This window comes from Fomitiporia mediterranea, assembly GCF_000271605.1.
Source record: "Fomitiporia mediterranea MF3/22 unplaced genomic scaffold FOMMEscaffold_2, whole genome shotgun sequence".
NCBI lineage: Eukaryota > Fungi > Basidiomycota > Agaricomycetes > Hymenochaetales > Hymenochaetaceae > Fomitiporia > Fomitiporia mediterranea.
In genome coordinates, this window is record NW_006760387.1 from 3,183,577 (window position 1) to 3,201,115 (window position 17,539).

At 45.7% G+C, this 17,539-nt stretch overlaps 7 protein-coding genes across 7 annotated transcripts; 5 read left to right on the plus strand and 2 right to left on the minus strand.

Annotated features, from left to right (window-relative positions):
• Positions 1-272: 272 nt before the first annotated feature.
• FOMMEDRAFT_76199 (kinase-like protein) lies at positions 273-934 on the plus strand (the record flags this gene model as incomplete). The annotated part of the gene is made up of 2 exons (XM_007263039.1): positions 273-501; positions 657-934. Coding segments are annotated over 2 exons (507 nt in total), but the record flags the coding sequence as incomplete, so codon positions are not given.
• A 1,135-nt stretch (positions 935-2,069) lies between these two features.
• Positions 2,070-2,814, plus strand: FOMMEDRAFT_26010 (glutathione peroxidase; the record flags this gene model as incomplete). Its single annotated transcript, XM_007263040.1, has 5 exons — positions 2,070-2,185; positions 2,256-2,346; positions 2,404-2,520; positions 2,582-2,638; positions 2,695-2,814. The coding sequence occupies 5 exons, from the start codon at positions 2,070-2,072 to the stop codon at positions 2,812-2,814; spliced, it is 501 nt and encodes a 166-aa protein (XP_007263102.1).
• A 2,398-nt stretch (positions 2,815-5,212) lies between these two features.
• FOMMEDRAFT_117843 (periplasmic binding protein-like II) lies at positions 5,213-8,315 on the minus strand. Its single transcript, XM_007263041.1, has 10 exons — positions 8,286-8,315; positions 8,144-8,224; positions 8,020-8,074; positions 7,853-7,942; positions 7,718-7,801; positions 7,583-7,653; positions 7,392-7,504; positions 7,059-7,333; positions 6,103-6,988; positions 5,213-6,036 (listed from the first exon to the last, which is right to left on the minus strand). The coding sequence occupies exons 1-9, from the start codon at positions 8,305-8,307 to the stop codon at positions 6,826-6,828; spliced, it is 954 nt and encodes a 317-aa protein (XP_007263103.1). The 5' UTR covers positions 8,308-8,315; the 3' UTR covers positions 5,213-6,036; positions 6,103-6,825.
• Positions 8,316-8,511: 196 nt separating this feature from the next.
• On the plus strand, positions 8,512-10,308 carry FOMMEDRAFT_77368 (alpha/beta-hydrolase; the record flags this gene model as incomplete). Its single annotated transcript, XM_007263042.1, has 9 exons — positions 8,512-8,906; positions 8,977-9,031; positions 9,082-9,138; positions 9,188-9,291; positions 9,320-9,321; positions 9,367-9,512; positions 9,571-9,744; positions 9,801-9,913; positions 9,981-10,308. The coding sequence occupies 9 exons, from the start codon at positions 8,512-8,514 to the stop codon at positions 10,306-10,308; spliced, it is 1,374 nt and encodes a 457-aa protein (XP_007263104.1).
• Positions 10,309-10,400: 92 nt separating this feature from the next.
• On the minus strand, positions 10,401-11,955 carry FOMMEDRAFT_144718 (Metallo-dependent phosphatase; the record flags this gene model as incomplete). The annotated part of the gene is made up of 5 exons (XM_007263043.1): positions 10,401-10,631; positions 10,718-11,306; positions 11,367-11,376; positions 11,430-11,545; positions 11,633-11,955. The coding sequence occupies 5 exons, from the start codon at positions 11,953-11,955 to the stop codon at positions 10,401-10,403; spliced, it is 1,269 nt and encodes a 422-aa protein (XP_007263105.1).
• A 912-nt stretch (positions 11,956-12,867) lies between these two features.
• Positions 12,868-15,759, plus strand: FOMMEDRAFT_131657 (glycoside hydrolase family 37 protein; the record flags this gene model as incomplete). Its single annotated transcript, XM_007263044.1, has 10 exons — positions 12,868-12,969; positions 13,197-13,367; positions 13,427-13,900; positions 13,954-14,067; positions 14,123-14,931; positions 14,995-15,102; positions 15,235-15,324; positions 15,389-15,434; positions 15,497-15,596; positions 15,656-15,759. 10 exons carry the CDS (start codon positions 12,868-12,870, stop codon positions 15,757-15,759), a joined length of 2,118 nt encoding a protein of 705 aa, XP_007263106.1.
• A 701-nt stretch (positions 15,760-16,460) lies between these two features.
• On the plus strand, positions 16,461-17,147 carry FOMMEDRAFT_165527 (uncharacterized protein; the record flags this gene model as incomplete). The annotated part of the gene is made up of 3 exons (XM_007263045.1): positions 16,461-16,512; positions 16,574-16,717; positions 16,786-17,147. The coding sequence occupies 3 exons, from the start codon at positions 16,461-16,463 to the stop codon at positions 17,085-17,087; spliced, it is 498 nt and encodes a 165-aa protein (XP_007263107.1). The 3' UTR covers positions 17,088-17,147.
• Positions 17,148-17,539: the final 392 nt, after the last annotated feature.

The following is a 17,539-nucleotide window of genomic DNA, read 5'->3' on the forward strand; positions in this document are numbered from 1 at the left end:
AGTCGATAAGCTTTGCACATGATGGCTTTGGCAGAGTGCATACAGCACTCCTCTCCTCAGCCAATACTGGGCAAAGCCAGATTGTGCGTTCTTTGCTTTTTCTTCCCATCCATCTCCTTATCGAGATGTATTTAGGTTGCTGTGAAATTCCCTGACCTGTGCAACATTATGACGACTGACAGTGTCGGTGTCGAGTGTGGCGAGTATAGGTCGAAGATGTTGCAGGTATGTAGAATAACTTCTTATCACTATTTCATGCATATAAATAACCTAAATATCCAAAGCGCTGGGAACGCGAAATTAAGGCTGGCCAGAGCGTGCTGCATCCTAATGTCTTGCAATTTTTGGGTTTCTGCAATAATCCTGATCCTGAGTGTTCGGAATTCAAAGGCCTAGTCCTGCCTTTCTGTGTGCATGGAGATGCAAGGAAGTACACAGACCGTCATCCTAATGCTGACCGGATGAGTATTGTGCGTCCTATGGTTCTCTCTGTACATCACAGTCGAAGCTCACTTTTGTGTTACTCCCAAAGTTGACTGGTGCAGCAGCTACAATTTTCGCTCTCCATTTGGCCGACCCGCCTGTTGTGCACGGAGACATTAAGTAAAGCTGTGAGACTTTCGAGGTTATTTTTCTTTGCGCTCGAATACTCAAAGACACTCGCATTCTCCACTCGCAGCAAAATGTTCTAATTGGCAGCAATTGTCAACCTCTGCTCTCTGACTTTGGCCTTTCTCGCATATGTGAGACAAAGGGATTTACTACTCGGACCTTCAATAACTCAATCCGCTGGACGGCTGCAGAACTAGTGAGGTCATCTGTCCATGATGATACACTGGTTCGAGCGACTACAGCTTCGGATGTCTGGTCATTCGGAATGCTAATCCTGGAGGTAAGTAAAGTCAGTTTACGAAATCCGTATAAAAACGAGTAATCTATACAGGTCCTAACGGGAAAGCCTCCGTTTTCCGAGCTTCGGCGTGACGAAGCTGTTTTTTATAGACTTTATTCGTGGAATGGTCTGGTTGAAAGACCTGCCGATCCTTGTATCACGGAGGCGCTTTGGATGCTTCTCAAAGCCTGCTGGCGCGGCACGTCCTGATGCCTGTCACGTCGGTCTAACGCTAGATCTTATAAAAGGCCACAGTAGTGAACGACTCGATGCACTCATGATTTCTGATATTCTCAACGGTCGATTTGATAACGTCCACCTGTACTCTCCGAATGCTCGGCGTCCCTCTCAGCCTTACAAGTGCAAGTGGCCACACTGTTTCAAGATGTTTGCTGACATTACAGTAATGACTTGGTTGTGCACGAGTATTTCGAATTCCAGGAACGACGAGATCTCGTTTTGTCACGTTTATGAAGGGCTATGTTTGATTTGCTTTGATCGAATTGTCTTACGTGTTTTGTTTTGTTGTGGTTCTGCTCGCACACTGTATTATTTTGCTCTTTGTACTGCTTTAGCTTCGTGCTTCGTGTATATACTGTCATCTGCCCAAATCTGATCGAAACACATAAGATGAACACGTACACTTTGTGCCTCTTCACTGTCGAGGTCTTAACTCTCGCTCAATCTGAAAAATAGGGCGAAAGAGATTGGGAACAGCACGCGGAGTTTGTCCGCAGTTGTGAGCGACTCCGCTGCTACGTACATGTTATCAATGTTGACGAGATACCGAGAACACCGAGTTGTAGATCACGAGCCGTCACGCGACTCAAGCTTCCACCACGCTGACGATGTGACGAAGATGTCAAAACGTTGCGTTGGGATCACCAGCACTGGATCATGGATGTTACCAAGCACGCGGGCTGTGCGACCGAGTGGTTCGACATCGCGAGCATGTGCGATTACGCTCTGGACTCCAGCTACCGGTATAAATACACGTGCTCTTTACACTCTTCGTTCCCACCATCGCTCTTGTCCAACAACGCTTCATCGTGACTACGATCAGCCTCCGTATCCGCAGCGTAGACGCGTAGACAACCTTGCTCTGAACCGCCAATCGTCATTTCTACCTCAAGGCCGAACTAGAGCCCGTACTTTTCGCTCAACGACGAGAAGAGATATGACGAAAGGTGTTGATTTCTACAGTTTGAGTGCGGAGTTGCCTGGTGGGAAGGTGTATGATTTCGAGGAGTTGAGGGGGAAGGTCGTGCTTATTGTCAACGTCGCGTCAAAATGGTGCAGAATTTCTCCTTCATTTTCCCTTTCTGGAGGAGAAAGCTTAAGTACTGAATATAACTTCATATAGTGGCTTTACACCACAGTACAAGGGTCTCGAGAAGCTTTACCAAAAGCACAAGGAGAATGGCTTTATTATCTTGGGTTTCCCGTGCAATCAGGTACGTCTGTGTTTTCAATCACATGCATTTCTCAAACTACAACTTGTTGACATGTAGTTCGGTGGTCAAGAACCGGGTACAGACGAAGAGATTGGACAGTTCTGCCAGTTGAATCACGGGGTGACGTTCCCGCTAATGAAGAAGTCTGACGTGAACGGGGATGAGACCAACGAAGTGCGTCATCCTTGTTTTCGTTCTTTGAAGAAATTCACCTAGATAATCTTAAAATTTACAGGTCTACAAATGGCTGAAGGACGAGAAGGCAGGAATCCTCGGCTTGACGCGCATCAAGGTGGGCAAGATGTTCATACTGACCAAACAATTCACTAACTCATTTTGCATGTATAGTGGAACTTTGAGAAGTTCCTGATCGATAGAAACGGCAAAGTCGTGCAGAGATGGGCCTCGACGACCTCTCCGGAAGCGATCGACACAGAGGTGCAGAAGCTCATTGACGAGAAAGCGTAATGTTAGTGGGGGTCCGCTTTTCGGTTGTGAGACGCGGTCGAGCGGACTTTGAAAATTTGCCATTTTAAGCCGAAATGTGGTGATCAAAGTGTCTGCCTTGCTTATACTTAACTTGAAAAATCAGTAGTCATAACAAAATCAATATTAAAAGAGTATATTGATACATGTTATACTTATTAATACAATTCATGTGTTATACTTGAGAGAAATGTTATACAGAAATTTATTTGGCTAAAGTAAAGTGTAAGCTACAAGTGAATCAGTAGTGATCAGCAGTCTATTGCAAAGGAACGACGCGAGTGTGACAAAATATCAGCCAAATTCTCTGTGACAATGTGTGACTACAGCCATTCTGGCCTCATTCTTTATTTCATTCCTCATGCAGAGGTCAGTTAATTCACACAAAAACATTACTATAAGTCAAAATAAATCATTATTAAAAGATTTACAGAAGGATTTTGTCAGAAGAAAATTATTGCTCAAGATATAGTTGATTTGGAGTGTAAAACAGTTATATTTTAGCTAGTTTCTAATAAAATCAAAATTCCTTCTGTAAAAAGTTTCTTTATCATCTTTTTAATACTATTCATATTTTTTTGTCAATTTAAAATACATGTGGGGAGCAGAAAATCTTTTCTACAAGGACAATTTTAACCCGGACACTTGTCTATCAGTTTACTGCTTAGTTTGCCGCTTAGTTTGGTAAGTTTTCAAACTCCGCAGGACCGCGCGTCAATAGCCCCTCTCAATTCTGTTGAAATGGCCGATTTATTTTCGGCATGGCAAGTTTTAGTAAGGGTAGAGTAAGGGTCGATGTAAGAGACCCTAGTCAGGCACATGTAATTTATCCTTTTTAAGACGCATTTTTTTCAAGCGAATTCAAGAGCTCGAGAGCTCTTGAATCTCGTCGGACTTTCAATATGAAGATTACATATGCAACTCAAGTAGCCTAAGCTAAGTAAAACTGCTCTCATAATTAAGCAACAAGAGTAGTGAGTGCACGTAATACAAATAAATCACATGCCATTATTTGATATTTGTTTGTTGGTGTTATTCGTGATCGCTATTCTACCCACTAACATTGGGGGTCCGCTTTTCCCTATTAGCCCCTCTCAATTCTATTTTTTTTTTCGATTGAAATTTCGCTGCGGCACAGGGATAGGATCTTGCGACCCTGTGCCGAGAAATGTAAATCAACTGATGAATTGAGATTATCAGTTGATTTTTTCCTTCCGTGGCTTGTGTAAATAATAGCTGTGCTCAATTCTTGTTTTTGATGCTCTGTATTTTGTTCCCCGGCACGTCACCGGGAGTCGGAAGAGAGTAGAAACCGGTAAATACAGGGAGAGAAATACAGCTAAGAAATGAGCACCTTAAGTAGTGCAGATCCATCATTCCATTGGACAATCAAAAGTGTAAATAGAGTAAGCAGACCTAATATAGAGATTTTGAAGAAAAATGCACATTTCTGCTCTATTTTCTTGTGTCTCACTGTCGACATGGAGCCTACAGACCAATATTTTATATGTTAACTACATACCTGAGATGAGACTTAAACCACCTAGTAGAATAATGGTGTAACAGTTTATACATGTAATCATCAGATTTGACAGCTGTATATCAGCCTCTTGGCCCACTTTGTGGTCGAAGTTGATATGCAATTAAAATGAAAATAAGGCCTTCCCAAGCCTCTTCATCAGTTTCAGCATCTAACAGGACAAGTAGACCAAATATTTTCAGAATATGCTGTAACTTGGCTAGATGGTGGTAGCAGGGCATGTTTTCGTGTGTGTCTCAATTATTCTAACAATTATCTATACCTACACTCATGTCTTAGATCTATGTAAGGCTGCCGGACCAGCCGTTCTCTTAGTTTCATTCTCTGACGTGCAAAATACACGAAATACACCTCCTCAAGGTGTGTCTGCTGTTTCTAAGGCACGCACGGAGATCCTACTCAAAATGGAAGTAGACCCTAGATCTACTATCCCTAACATTCCTTCTGCCGAGGTAAATATTCGTCAGATACAAGAATTGAGCAGGGCTAATAGTTAAATACAAGTTATAAATATTTTCTAAGTAAAAGAAATTTATTTTACTTATAATTTTGTTAGATTACAGTAAGGAGACTTGGTATACTGAATATATACGCAAACACTTTTATATAAAGCTGTGTCGATGATCAAAGGAATAAGATTGAGTTTTATGACGTCATAAGCTGTGTCTTGGAGGATCCACGCTCATCATCCGTCCCGCGTCCATTTCTCGCTTTCCAGCTCCGCAAACTTGCATCGCATCGGAACTCCAGCACCAGAAGGTACCCTGGTCTGGATCAAACCCGAATAAATACATAGAGATGGCCACTTCTCTCCTCCGCACTCCACTCTCGAGTTTCCTTCCGTCCTCATCCCCTCCACTCACTTGCGCTGCTCGAATACTACGACATCTACAGTTTCTAATCAGCGGTATAACTAATGTCTGCGACTCTAGCACCGCACTCGGGCATGCGAGAACCGGCAGCTACTCCTGTCTCGGAGAAATGTGTGTATTACGACGCGAATGACGCAAGCACTGAACACGTCGCTCATGCTGGTCCTCCCACAGGCGACAGTCGAGCGGCAAATCCCGGGACTGGCAAAGGAGCGACCGCGGTATCTAGTGCGGACGTGACTAGAAAACCGTCAGTCGCAACCGGTGCACTTGAACCTCGCGAGCCTGCTGATGGAGGGATACTCGCCAACGCAGACGAGAAGCCAAGAATCACCACTACCTCCCCTACCAACCCTACTTCGTCACCCAGAGAACACAGTGAGAAGAACCGTGGTGCCACTGGTGGAAGTGTAAGAGATAGCGGGTACGCACCGGGTTCAGACACCAAGGAGCAACGGTCGATCGTATCTTTCAGGGCACCACAAGATGTGAAACACGAGAAAGAAAAGGAACCTACGGCACATGAGGACCAACCAAGTCCTGCATACGATGAGCAGAATGAGACCTTCGGAACCGCAGTTAAAACAGGTGGACCTGCTCAGCCTCCGTCCGATTCTCAGACACGGACGTCTGGCGAAAAAGAGCACCATGTTACTGGGGCCTTTGCAAATGGCGCAGCAATCACTAGCCCAGATGCCGTTCCAGATGAAGATATATCACAACACCAACGTACTGCAACAGCTGAAAGTCTGATTTCTCCAGAGGCAAAGAAGAAAATCGCCAAAGCCGAACGTATGTTCTTTTATCACGCATCCTGAATTATATGTCATAGTGCTCATACTCTTCCTCATTTCACAGAGAAGGACGCAAAGCGTCTCCTCAAAGTAATCAAAGCCGAAGGAAAGGTTCAGGACGCCAACCTCTCCGCTTTCCTCAAAGAATTCGCCAAGCTACAACAAGTGCAGAAGCAAGCCTCGAAAGATGAATCAAAGGTTCTTGCACAACACAGCAAAGCCTCCGCACGTGAATACAAGTTACAAACTAGTTATCTTGCCGCCAAAGCCCAGTATGAACAAGCTGAAGCGGACTTACATGCTCGGACGGAGGCGCTTGAAGCTGCGCGTACACATGCACAAAGGACGACAGCGGACTTGGCCGTCAAGACGCGTGAGGCTGAGGAGCTGAGACGTGCGAAGATGGTTGATGATCGCGAGCGAGCGGCGAAGAAATCTGAACTCAAACAGATCGGGAAACAGACCCCGAAGCGCTAGGTGCTTCATCATCGAAATGAATACTCCTGTCTCCTGTTACTCTATGCTATTCAGTCACCGTCGCTTCAGTGCTGCATTAATGTCTGTTTGTCTCTTCTTTATTTCGTTTGGGTCTTGCTGTATTCTTTGTAAATCATGTATTGTATTAATTACCCTTTCCCAATGTACATTTTCGCATACTGGCCATCATGATCTTCATTTCGTAATAGCATTAATCATACACGACTCTGATGAGTCGTTCGATCATGTTTCATGAATTCCTTTCAACAACCCAGTTGAACGGATTTGTGTATAGAGCTCCCGAAGGGGACTAGCCTTCAGAATCCGAGTCCGTGGCTGTGTATTCGGCATCCTCGTCATGTTGGCCGTGCTCCTCAGAGATGAGTTTCAGCTTGCACACTTGCGTGTTGACAAAGTCATCGATGTCGTAGCCATAATCGGGTTTGTGCATCACGCCCGCTTTTACAAGTGTCCTAAATAGAAAGCCAAAAATATCTTCCGTCAGACAGAAGGTCAAAAAAAAAAGGGTTAAAAAGGGCCTACACGCTTGTATCCATAACGACTTTCTCCGGAATCACGGCACAATCCTCAGGATACGCAACAGTCTCCAGCCAATCCTTGATGTCTTCCTCCTCATATCCAAATTTCTCTTTAATGTACTCCACACTTGGACCAGATCGAGCTTCAGGAGTAGAGAAAGCGTTGACATAAGAAGAGAGAGAAGAGAGGAAATCTCGAAGTGCGGCAGGAGGAGCACGTGTCGGGGATGGGTGAGCAGCGATGAGCCAGGACGGCCAGGGTGTTGGAACACTCCCAACCTTAGAGTACATTTTAAGTGGACGCATTAAACATAAATCAAATTGTTAGGAAACGCACAAAGCGCACTGCGCCGCTATCGCGGAATGGTTTCGTGGTGAACCATTCCCACATAAACGCAGATGTGCTACCATCGTTTACTGACGCGATTAAGCCGTGGATATCATTGTTCACTGTGTGCAGATAATAATATGTATACAATAAGTCATTCTTGAATTAAAGGAGAACTACGAAAAGGACAGTAAACGGACCTTTAAAGTCAAGGGATTCTGGGTCCCAACCTTGCTGAAGTGCCATTACTTGGGCCATCGTTTGGCTCCCACTGCAAGCATACAGCGAGCCAATCAGGATGTGCGAGTGCAGAAAAATACCAAACCCATCCGCACCTCCCGGGCCTAGAGATACCCACTGTCGTGTCCTTGAGGTCCAGTATCGAGTTGTACTTCAAGTCCTTTCCAGTAATCACCGCCCTAGACAACAGAAGTCAGAGTGATAACGTTATCAGACGCGCATATACCCACCAGTTGAGTGGAGTTGTGACGTAGCTTCCGATAAGCTTATATGCGGACGAACCGCGAGCGATACCCGCAATGAGCGGGTCAGTTAATGCGCTGCGATATTATTTGCACAAACGAGCAAATCGAAGTGGGCAAGGTAGCAGGAGGCCACAGGAAGCGGCAAGACGCACATTGCGACGTCAATTTGATCCTCAGCAAGTCGTGCGATAAGCTGTCCGGTTCCACCTATGTGACGGGGCAGAGCAGAATAAATAAGCGAAAGTGAAGAGGAAAGCTAAATCGAGGGGTGCGTACTAGGACACTCAACAAGAGTGCAGGTCTTGCCGTTATCTGCCTCTGCGAATTGGAGGAGAGGGGACGAGAAATGCTCCCGGACTAGCAATCAAGAGTGATTCGTAAGCAATTTGAAGGCAGAAAACTAGTTTTGAGTGGGCACCATAGCCAACTCGGAGGACCATGTTTCCTGTGCCACTGAGGCTCGAGAATGGATTATAGTGTAGTGGTAGCAGAGAAGGAACAGACTCGGTCACTCGGAACCACGATCGACGATCATTTGGGAAAGTTTGAGTGGTGGGAGATCGGCGGGATGACGTAATGTCTCAATCTCTCTAAACGCATGCCTCTGTTCGTCCATGCTTCTTTAACTCTCGCAGTCATGTACGATGCTGCCATCCGCCCTCTTCTCTTATTTCGTCGGTTGGCTCTCTACGTTTGTATTTCTTGATAAGACATCGGAGCTAGAGACGCAAAACAAACGACTTACCTTCCATCTTCGCCACTTACACGCGCATCAAGGCTCGCGCGTCCTCTTCTCTGACATTCCTTCCTCTAACGAAGATTTGGATTCAATCGCACCGCCAAATGACGGATATACACTTCAAACTCGATCGAGAACATCACATAAGCCGCGATCTCACTCTGACTTCCTGGAGGCGCGGCGACGGTCGATAAGGCATGCGGAGTCCGCGCCTATTCTATGGAATGCGGAGGAAATTGAAGCACCCGATGTCGAGCACAGAGAGACTCTCCTGACGCTCGCGAAGATGACTTATAACGCGTGTGTTCTTTGTATATGTCGGGTTTTGTCTTCTCAAGAAGACCAACATGCTCTTCATCTCATGCATTAGGTATATTGAGCCAAAAGACAAAGATTGGTATGAGCTTGGTGATAAGTGGACTGACGTAGGTGCTGCTTCCTTGCTATTATCAATGCTCAACACCTACATTTGTAGAATTATCCGTTTGGCTGGGAGCCCGATGCGGATGGGTTCCGAGGTTATGTCTTCTCTGTAAGTGCATACTGTTCTATTAGCTTGTACTACTGTGACACGGGTGCAGACTGCAGACAACTCAACGGTTGTCCTAAGTATAAAAGGCACCTCTGCTTCATATTTTGGAGGAAGTGGCGGCCCGACAGCAAAGAAGGACAAGCTGAATGGCGAGTCCATTATTCCTCTACATACGCATTAGTCGTTCAATACTGATCATCCTCGCGGATCTTTTTTCTAAAAATGTAGATAATCTTCTGTTTAGCTGCTGCTGTGCGCATGTTGATTGGACCTGGACGGAAGTATGCAGCTGCTATCGTGGTGGTTGGAACTGCGACCTTAATTGCTTACAAGGATCGCTCGTCGAAGAGAGTTTGTTTTATCCTCTTGGCACTGTGCGTGTGATTTCAGACTTCTGAACGATTTATCAAGCAAACTGACATTTGCACGAAGAATATATACTATAATTTGACTTACATGTACCCGAATGCCAATATCTGGATTGTGGGACATTCGCTTGGTGGAGCGCTCGCTTCATTGCTCGGTATCACCTTTGGTGTGCCCGTCGTCGCGTTTGAAAGTCCTGGAGAGAAAATGGCTTCTCAGCGGCTGCACCTACCGCAACCTGTAAGCACATCGTTCCATTTGAATCCTAAGTATCCTCAACTGATCCTTCCCGAAAGCCTTCAACGCAACACGTAACGCACGTATATCATACGGCAGACCCGATTGCAATGGGTACATGTAACGGTATATTCTCGTCATGTGCTCTCGGTGGATACGCAATGGAGAGTCGGTACGTTGTACCTCAGTCTTCTCTATTCCACCACCCGACTCTCAAAATTCTGACTTAAACCGTTAAGCTGCCATCTTGGAGAATCAATAATTTATGACACAATCTCAAACCTATCATGGGCCTCAGACGTCCGTACACATACAATCGCGACTGTTATCGAGAAACTGCTTTCAGCACCATGGGCGCCTGCCGTTGAGCAGGGACGGGAGGTTCCAGCACCGGAGATCGATGAGGATTGTGTGGTAAGTTGCTGCGGCATCTTCGTATTTGTTAGCATGATTGCTGATTTACTTTCCTGTCATTGTTGTCCCGCAGGAATGCTACAAATGGGAATTCCACGAGTTTGTAAACGGAACACGTTAGATAATTTTTTTTACGGAACACGTACTATATAGAATCCATCTTTCATTCCTCGATTAATCTACATGACCAATTACAATACAAATGCATCTAGGTTGATTGTGCTAAATACGTCGAATCTCTACCTCTACGAACCCATCAACTCGCGTTCCTCTACGACCAACACGTCTTGATGATCCGGGTAAATGGCAGTAATGACTTCGCGTTCCGACCATTTGCGCTGGGCTTTGTCACCCGGCGAGGGTTCGGATGGTGATAGTATGTATTGTATCGATAATGCTGAAAGAGTACCGCCGTATGCATGTGAGATGCCTGTGTCGATGATGATGACTTTACCACCGCAACGCGAAGTGATATGCTAATGATACATAACAAGATCAATAGATTAGTTCCTTGTCGTTCGTTTCCTATGTTAGACAGGCAGATTCAAGGAGAAAGACAAACCTCAAAGTTTGGTGTATGCCCCATAACAAGTCTCCTCACACCTGTACGTGTCAGCACATCGTCCACTTCACCACACACCTCGTTCTCACTCTTCAACGCCCAACCGCGATACCACAGTGGCCCATCATCCGCATATAAACCTTTTTCTGCATCGGTTGCGTCTGTTGGAAGACCTGCGTATGGTGCAGGAGGATGAGGAGGAGGGAATACACGAGTCTGTAGGCGACGGAGAAGTGTACGCCCAATGTCGTTTATGGAAGAGGGGTACGGCGTTAAGTGTGCGTAGGAAGGTGAAAGGCCACCGTGTACGAAGCTTAGTGTTGCATCTGCTAGTGGGTCTTCTTCTATATTTACTTTTCCGTCTGCTTTCGATTCTATGGGGACGAAGTCGATGGAAGAATGTCCTAAGGACGGGTTGTATGATACTGAGGAAGGAAAGGGAGACAAGGGTCCCATAGGTGGATGAAGAGCAACTCGAGAGGTAACGCTGTAGTTTGCTGCCCAGGCGCGCCCGATACGTCCTGTTTGGAGCATCTTTTGACGAGCGGCGACTGAGCCGAAGGTGGCTATTTCTTTTGGGTAGACGTATCTGAACAAATAATTCTGTTCAAACAAATTAGGTCAATTGTCGGAAGAGAGTATTGCGTACCGCCAGTCAGCTGGAGGATATTGTCAGTACAAGTATAGAAAATTAGGATGAATGATTATGGACCTAGGAGATTCATCCATTCATGGTTCCCGAGGTGCGAGATGACGTCGCCGCCAGCAGCGCGTGCTTGTGATCGTAATTGTTCCATCCAGAGAAATAGTTTAATAGTATCCACTCCTCTATCGAATTAAATTTATTCCACCCATAAAGTATGCAGATGCATCATTAGTGTCAAGGAGTAAGTATAAGTAATACGGTAGACTCACCGATCAATAATATCACCCGTCTGCACAAACAAGTCCACCTTTCCAGACCAATTTCCCGACTTATCAACTACGTCAGCCATTTGTAGTACTTTTAGGGCATTCTCGTAGTCTCCGTGGAGGTCGCCAACTGCTACTATACGACGACTGTATTGTGGAGTATTTTCCGAACTGAATACGGATTGGGTGGTGTGTTGCAGGTGTTGTTGCACTGGAGGAACCAGTTTGAGGACAGCGGAGACGAATACATTTTCTCGGAAAGCAAGGAAGATGGCTGCAAGGAGGAGAATGGCTGGAAGAAGTCTGGACAGGCGTAAGCGAGGCATTGTTATTTTTCTATTGCTTGCAATGAGACCATTCGTATAGGAGGAGTGAGAGGAGATGATCGACGTTGACGCGGTACCGTGCCACGCGTCAGACTCAGAGATGACCATTTGTGGATGCAATCATCATGGTGAAACTTTGAACGCTCACTCGACTATGTAACTAGTGCACGTACAGCAATATTTTCACATCTCACCTTTAGCTTCGTATAAAAATACGCGTTGTTTTTTGGCTATCAAAAAGCAGGAAGGCTGTAAATGATTGGTATGGTGTTTAGAATTCCTCAATTCAATTGCAATACGACGTCAAATTCATCTTACCAGCACCTTTTGCCATGACTGTAGTGTCTATCACGTCTATCTCCCTCAAATGGGCTGTAGTTGAATATGTATCAAGTGAAAGTGGTCCTTGAAGCTGTACAATGTCAGCTGCCTATAGGATAATGACGAATTGGATGCTGTTCGGGTCTGATTGCTCATCATTAAGAAATTGCCTACCAGGTATGCATGTCTTTCAACTATATTGTAAACAATTGAAAATTGCATATTTAGGCAACAAAGGTAACAAAATATTGGCCTTCTTAATCCTGCTCTCTGTCCTGGCTGGGTATCTTCGCAAATCGAGAGGCCCTGTCAAGTTTCAACTACGTTTATTGACCCAGTGTGGCGGGATAAACTCAGCTGCTTTTGATTCCTCAGTGGGATGAAACGCATTTCAAACAGGAAGGACAAGTTTAAATATGGACCAGTATCTGGTCCTTTCCTTAGCCGGATTTTGGTTGCCGCGCCAAAGTTACTTTGCTTGATGATGGGACGCCGATAACCCCTTAACTCTCGTTTACGCCACGTTCAATTCTTCCATCTCCCCCACCACTTTCAGGCGGAGACCTTTGCTATTCGCGACGGAGACGAACGATGGAGCTGACTTACCGTCAACCTGCTGGGTCAGTCCACACAGAAGGCAGCACGTCTCGTGATAGTAGGGGCAGATTAGGCCGAACTCGTACTTATTCAGATGTAAGTCATTTTCCAGAGCTGCCAATTGCGCAAGGGCCACCAACGGAAGACGGGGATGTCTCCGTTAGACGTGGCGTCAGTCGCCAGCATTTCTTACCTCTTCTGTTCTCGTCTTCTGAAGCTGATAAATGACCTACTAGTCGTATCTTTATGGATGTATTCCTGTTCATCAAGCGACTCTACAAGAGGATTCTCGTTCCCGCCCTCGACGCCTCTCACATGATGAGACGCCTTCTACATCGCGACGCTTTCTTGTTGATGTCGACGAAACCATTCGAGTCCTTCTCGAACAGGAAGATACAGATGGGGATTCCCGGATTAGTATCACTGACTCGGGTCCAAAAGTCTTGCCCCTCGGAACGGCTACGAGCAATGGCTTCAATAGCTTCGACGTTCGAGTATGTTGCTACGTTGCTGAAGCATGAGTAGTACACTCACTGATCGCACATTCTTCCAGGGTACTTACAGCCTGTCCAGTCTCCTGCAGGAACTGGCACTCGCTGCTAGGAACCGTAATCAGAAGACTATTGTCCTCGATGAAGCACAAATAACCGAAACCCCGGTCGATCGGATCTCCCGTATGATCAAGGACTCATTCTGGTCGTCGTTGACACGAAGGATTGACGGTGATGGCTTGGAAAAAATCTGTGCAGACCCGAAGAACTATTCAGGATCAACTAATCTACGCATATATGTTCCTCACGACGAACCTGAAATGGTAGAGTATTATAGAAAAGTGGCGCATGAGAAACCGCATTTGAAGCTGGAGGTGCAAGTACTCCCGCCGAAGACTGACGATCCGGTATATATGAAGAGCTTGAATGAGAAACCTGGAATCCTCGCGCTTGCTATGGAGCGGGTTGATGATGGAAAAGGTGGTAAAATTCTCAAAGGGATCCCGTTCGTCGTTCCTGGGGATGTTTATAACGAAGTTAGTTAACTTGGTATTGTGCGGTTCTAACCATGACTGATTTGATAACGTAGCTGTACAACTGGGATTCGTACTTCATCGCCCTGGGGTTGATCGTTGATGGTAAAGTGTCGCTTGCCAAGGATATTGTCGACCACTTCATCTTTGAAATCAAGCATTACAACATGGTAAGTATGATGCCAAAATCCAATTTCTCATGAACCTCTGCTAATTTTTCAACAGATCTTGAATGGCAATCGGACCTATTATTTGTGTCGCAGTCAACCTCCCTTCCTTACCAACTTGGCACTTCAAATATACAAACAACTTGACCCATCGAAGGCAGATGAAAATCGTGCATGGTTGAAGCGGGCTATTCAAGCAGCCATTAAGGAATATCATAGTGTCTGGATGGCGGAACCGCGTCTTGACCCCAAAACGGGACTGTCCCGTTATCGTCCTGATGGGCTTGGCATTCCACCTGAGACGGGAGCAGCGCCATTCTTGCATATATTTGAACCTTATGCAGAGAAGTCTGGGCTGTCCGTCATCGAGTACATCGAGAAGTATGACAGCGGAGAGATTCGTGAACCTGAGCTAGACGAGTATTTCATGCACGACCGAGCTGTACGAGAGAACGGACACGACTTGTCGTACCGATTGGAGGGTTGCTGTGCGAATATTGGGACCGTCGACCTCCAGGCGCTGTTGTACAAGTACGAAATCGACATCGCAACGACTATTCTGGAGGTGTTTGGTGATAGGCTTGAAATGGAAGAGGATTTCTCTCTTTCACCATTCCCTATAACACCCGAAGCGTTTAAGAACCCGAGCAGGCGAAGCTCGATTGCGACACCCCAGACGAGTGAAGAATGGTTCAAGCGTGCTGAGTTCCGGAAAGAAAGCATCGATAAATATCTATGGAACGAAAGCGAGAACTTGTACTTTGACTACGATACTGTTAAAGAAAAGCATGGTACGTTCGAGAGTGTTACTGCATTTTGGATGCTTTGGGCTGGTGCGGCTAGTGAAGAGCAATGCCAAAAGCTTGTGTGAGTAGTATACGAGCGTTCATCTCGAAATTCAAAATAGAGTTGACGAACTGTGTAAAATAGGACCCATTCTTTAAAGAAATTCGAAGTTGCTGGAGGCTTGGTATGTGGAACAGAAGGATCTAGGGGAGAGATTGGTCCTGACCGTCCGATTCGTCAATGGGACTACCCGTAAGCCAATTCGTATATTCAGTTATCCAGTAGTCACTAATATTCCATTGCCGTAGATATGCATGGTGAATACAATCATCCGACTCGGGTATACACCATTGAACTCCTTACTTATGCATCGTTTCCCCTTAGGCCACCTCATCAGATCCTGGCATGGGTAGGACTGGAACGCTATGGCTACCTTGAAGATGCACAACGATTGGCGTATCGATACCTCTTCATGTACGTGTCTTTGAGCGTTCGCTTATTCATTTAACGCACAAATTCATATCCCTTCAATTCACAGGATGACCAAAACTTTCGTCGACTTCAACGGTATCGTACCTGAGAAGGTTTGTAGCATTACTACTTCCCCAGTCTTGGATAAACGAGTTTAATGTATCTATTTTTACAGTTCGATGCAGTTAACCTGACTCACCTCGTCAACGGAGATATTGGGAACCAGGGTACCAGTTTTAAGATGGTTCCCGGCGAAGGCTTTGGCTGGACGAATGGTGAGAATTTTTTCCTTTGATCTTTGATACGTATGCTCATGAATCATACTCGTGTACAGCCGCATACCAGGTGGGGTTAACATTCTTGACAACTCATTTGCGCCGTTCTCTTGCTGTCTGTGCACAACCGGAATTGCTGTTCCGTGGTTCCGAGGCCACTTAAGCCTCCATGTGGAAGTGTTCACGCTTTCCAACTTAGTACTCCTTTAGTGAATTCCTATTTGTTGCAATGTAAAATGTATGATCCGAATGCGGTGGACCTTTGACTACTCTTCAGATATTCACCGCAACCTATCTTCCGGGGAAGTGACTCTCATACGATTGGCAATTCATCATGCCGTACACGAACGCCACGCGCTGACGCCCATCCTAAGGCGTGTCTCTGATTAGACATCAAAAAAATATGTTCCGAAGGTTGATTCCAACACGCTCCTTGTATTGATAATGATTGTCCTTTGGAAATGCGGGCACATGGCTCTGGACCTCCGGCTCTTTACACAGTCCTTTGCGTATCCCCGATGCTAATTGGTCTCTGCTTAATAGTGAGTTGCTATAGACATACAGTGCAGGGTGCCAGGATATTGGTTGTGTACGGGTGCCCTGCATTCCTCCAGCACATGAGTATTGTGACAACATCAATACTGGTAATAGAGTTCGTTGGTTATGCACGTAAGAGAACCAGCAGAATATGAGCGCGCCGCCGCTTGAGTGCTGACCCGGTGTTGCTCTGTTCAACTACTCCCGAAATTCGAAGTGTTTGCGAACAGATCGAACTGGATGGGTTGTCCCTAGAAAAGGCGGTGTGAATTTTTCAGATTTCATTAAGCAGTTAGTTTCTACTCATACCATTGTCTCACCTATACTATGTTCCCAACGCCTGCCCTCTTCATCGTTGCTGGACTGACGGTATTACAAGGTAACACACCGTCCCCAATATATCCTCCACACATTCATTTTACATGATGTACATCATCTAGGCGTTCACGCCCAGCTGACCACCGCGACTTTGTTGCCTGGTCTTCCTGACGTCGGCCAGCCCTTTCAAGGAGAGATCCTAGGTACCGGTGCTGGCGAGACGACTTATGCTATTTCAGAAGTTATCTCTGGAACTCCCTTGACTGGTATGTACTGCCCATCGCACACGCCAATTTTGAAAAGCAAAGAGTAATGCACCATATCTGCTTTACAGCTACTCTGGTGGAGGATGCCACACATCTATCAGAAAATGTTGCCGTCAGCACGGCAGGCGCATTAGTAGATACCAATTCGGATTGTAGTTTGAACGAGAACCACGAAGGCGCATGTAGTGTCATTGTGAGCTTCAGTTCTGGTAGTGTCCAAGCTGTAACATCCGCAGTTTTATCTGCATCGTTCTCAGAGCACACAGTCGAGTTAAAGACTAGTAGTTCCAGTTCCGACGTTGCATTGTCCCGTGCGGCTTCATTCTTTGCCTTTATACCACTCATTTCCCTCGGTTTGGTATTCTGGTGAGGATCAGAATTGCATCATATGTTGAAAGGGTTGTTCTCCAGATATAGTAGTGTTGTAGGTGTGTTCTGAATTGTCCATGCACGAAATATCTATGTTTTCTGCTGGTTACAGAAATCCGTGATCTCTAATTCTCTAGTTTAGGTAAGGTCAGGGGATGTCAGAGCAGCCAGACTCGCCCTTCAGAATTGTCTGAGAGAATGCAGTGGGTACAGGTATCGCGCTACGAAGTGACAAGTCATCAGCGTCTGCAGAACGGAATCCCGGCCACGATCACGTGATTCAGCATTTCCATTCAAACAACTTACTACATTTCACGAATTGCAAATCTATTTATCAGTACAGACAAGTCGCACCATCCTGCTGTAAATGATGTATTATTGCCTCATTTAGGATCTCAGGCTCAACAGGACTTAGCAATCTCAATATTTTGTGTCTATGTTTGATCCAACTGT

Coding starts and splice junctions, on each gene's coding strand:
- FOMMEDRAFT_117843 (XM_007263041.1), bottom strand. CDS start 8,307: ATGGTCCTCCGAGTTGGCTATG. Junction 7,943..8,019: donor GATCAAATTGACGTCGCAAT/GTGCGTCTTGCC, acceptor ATAATATCGCAG/CGCATTAACTGACCCGCTCA. Junction 7,654..7,717: donor GGTATCTCTAGGCCCGGGAG/GTGCGGATGGGT, acceptor GTATGCTTGCAG/TGGGAGCCAAACGATGGCCC.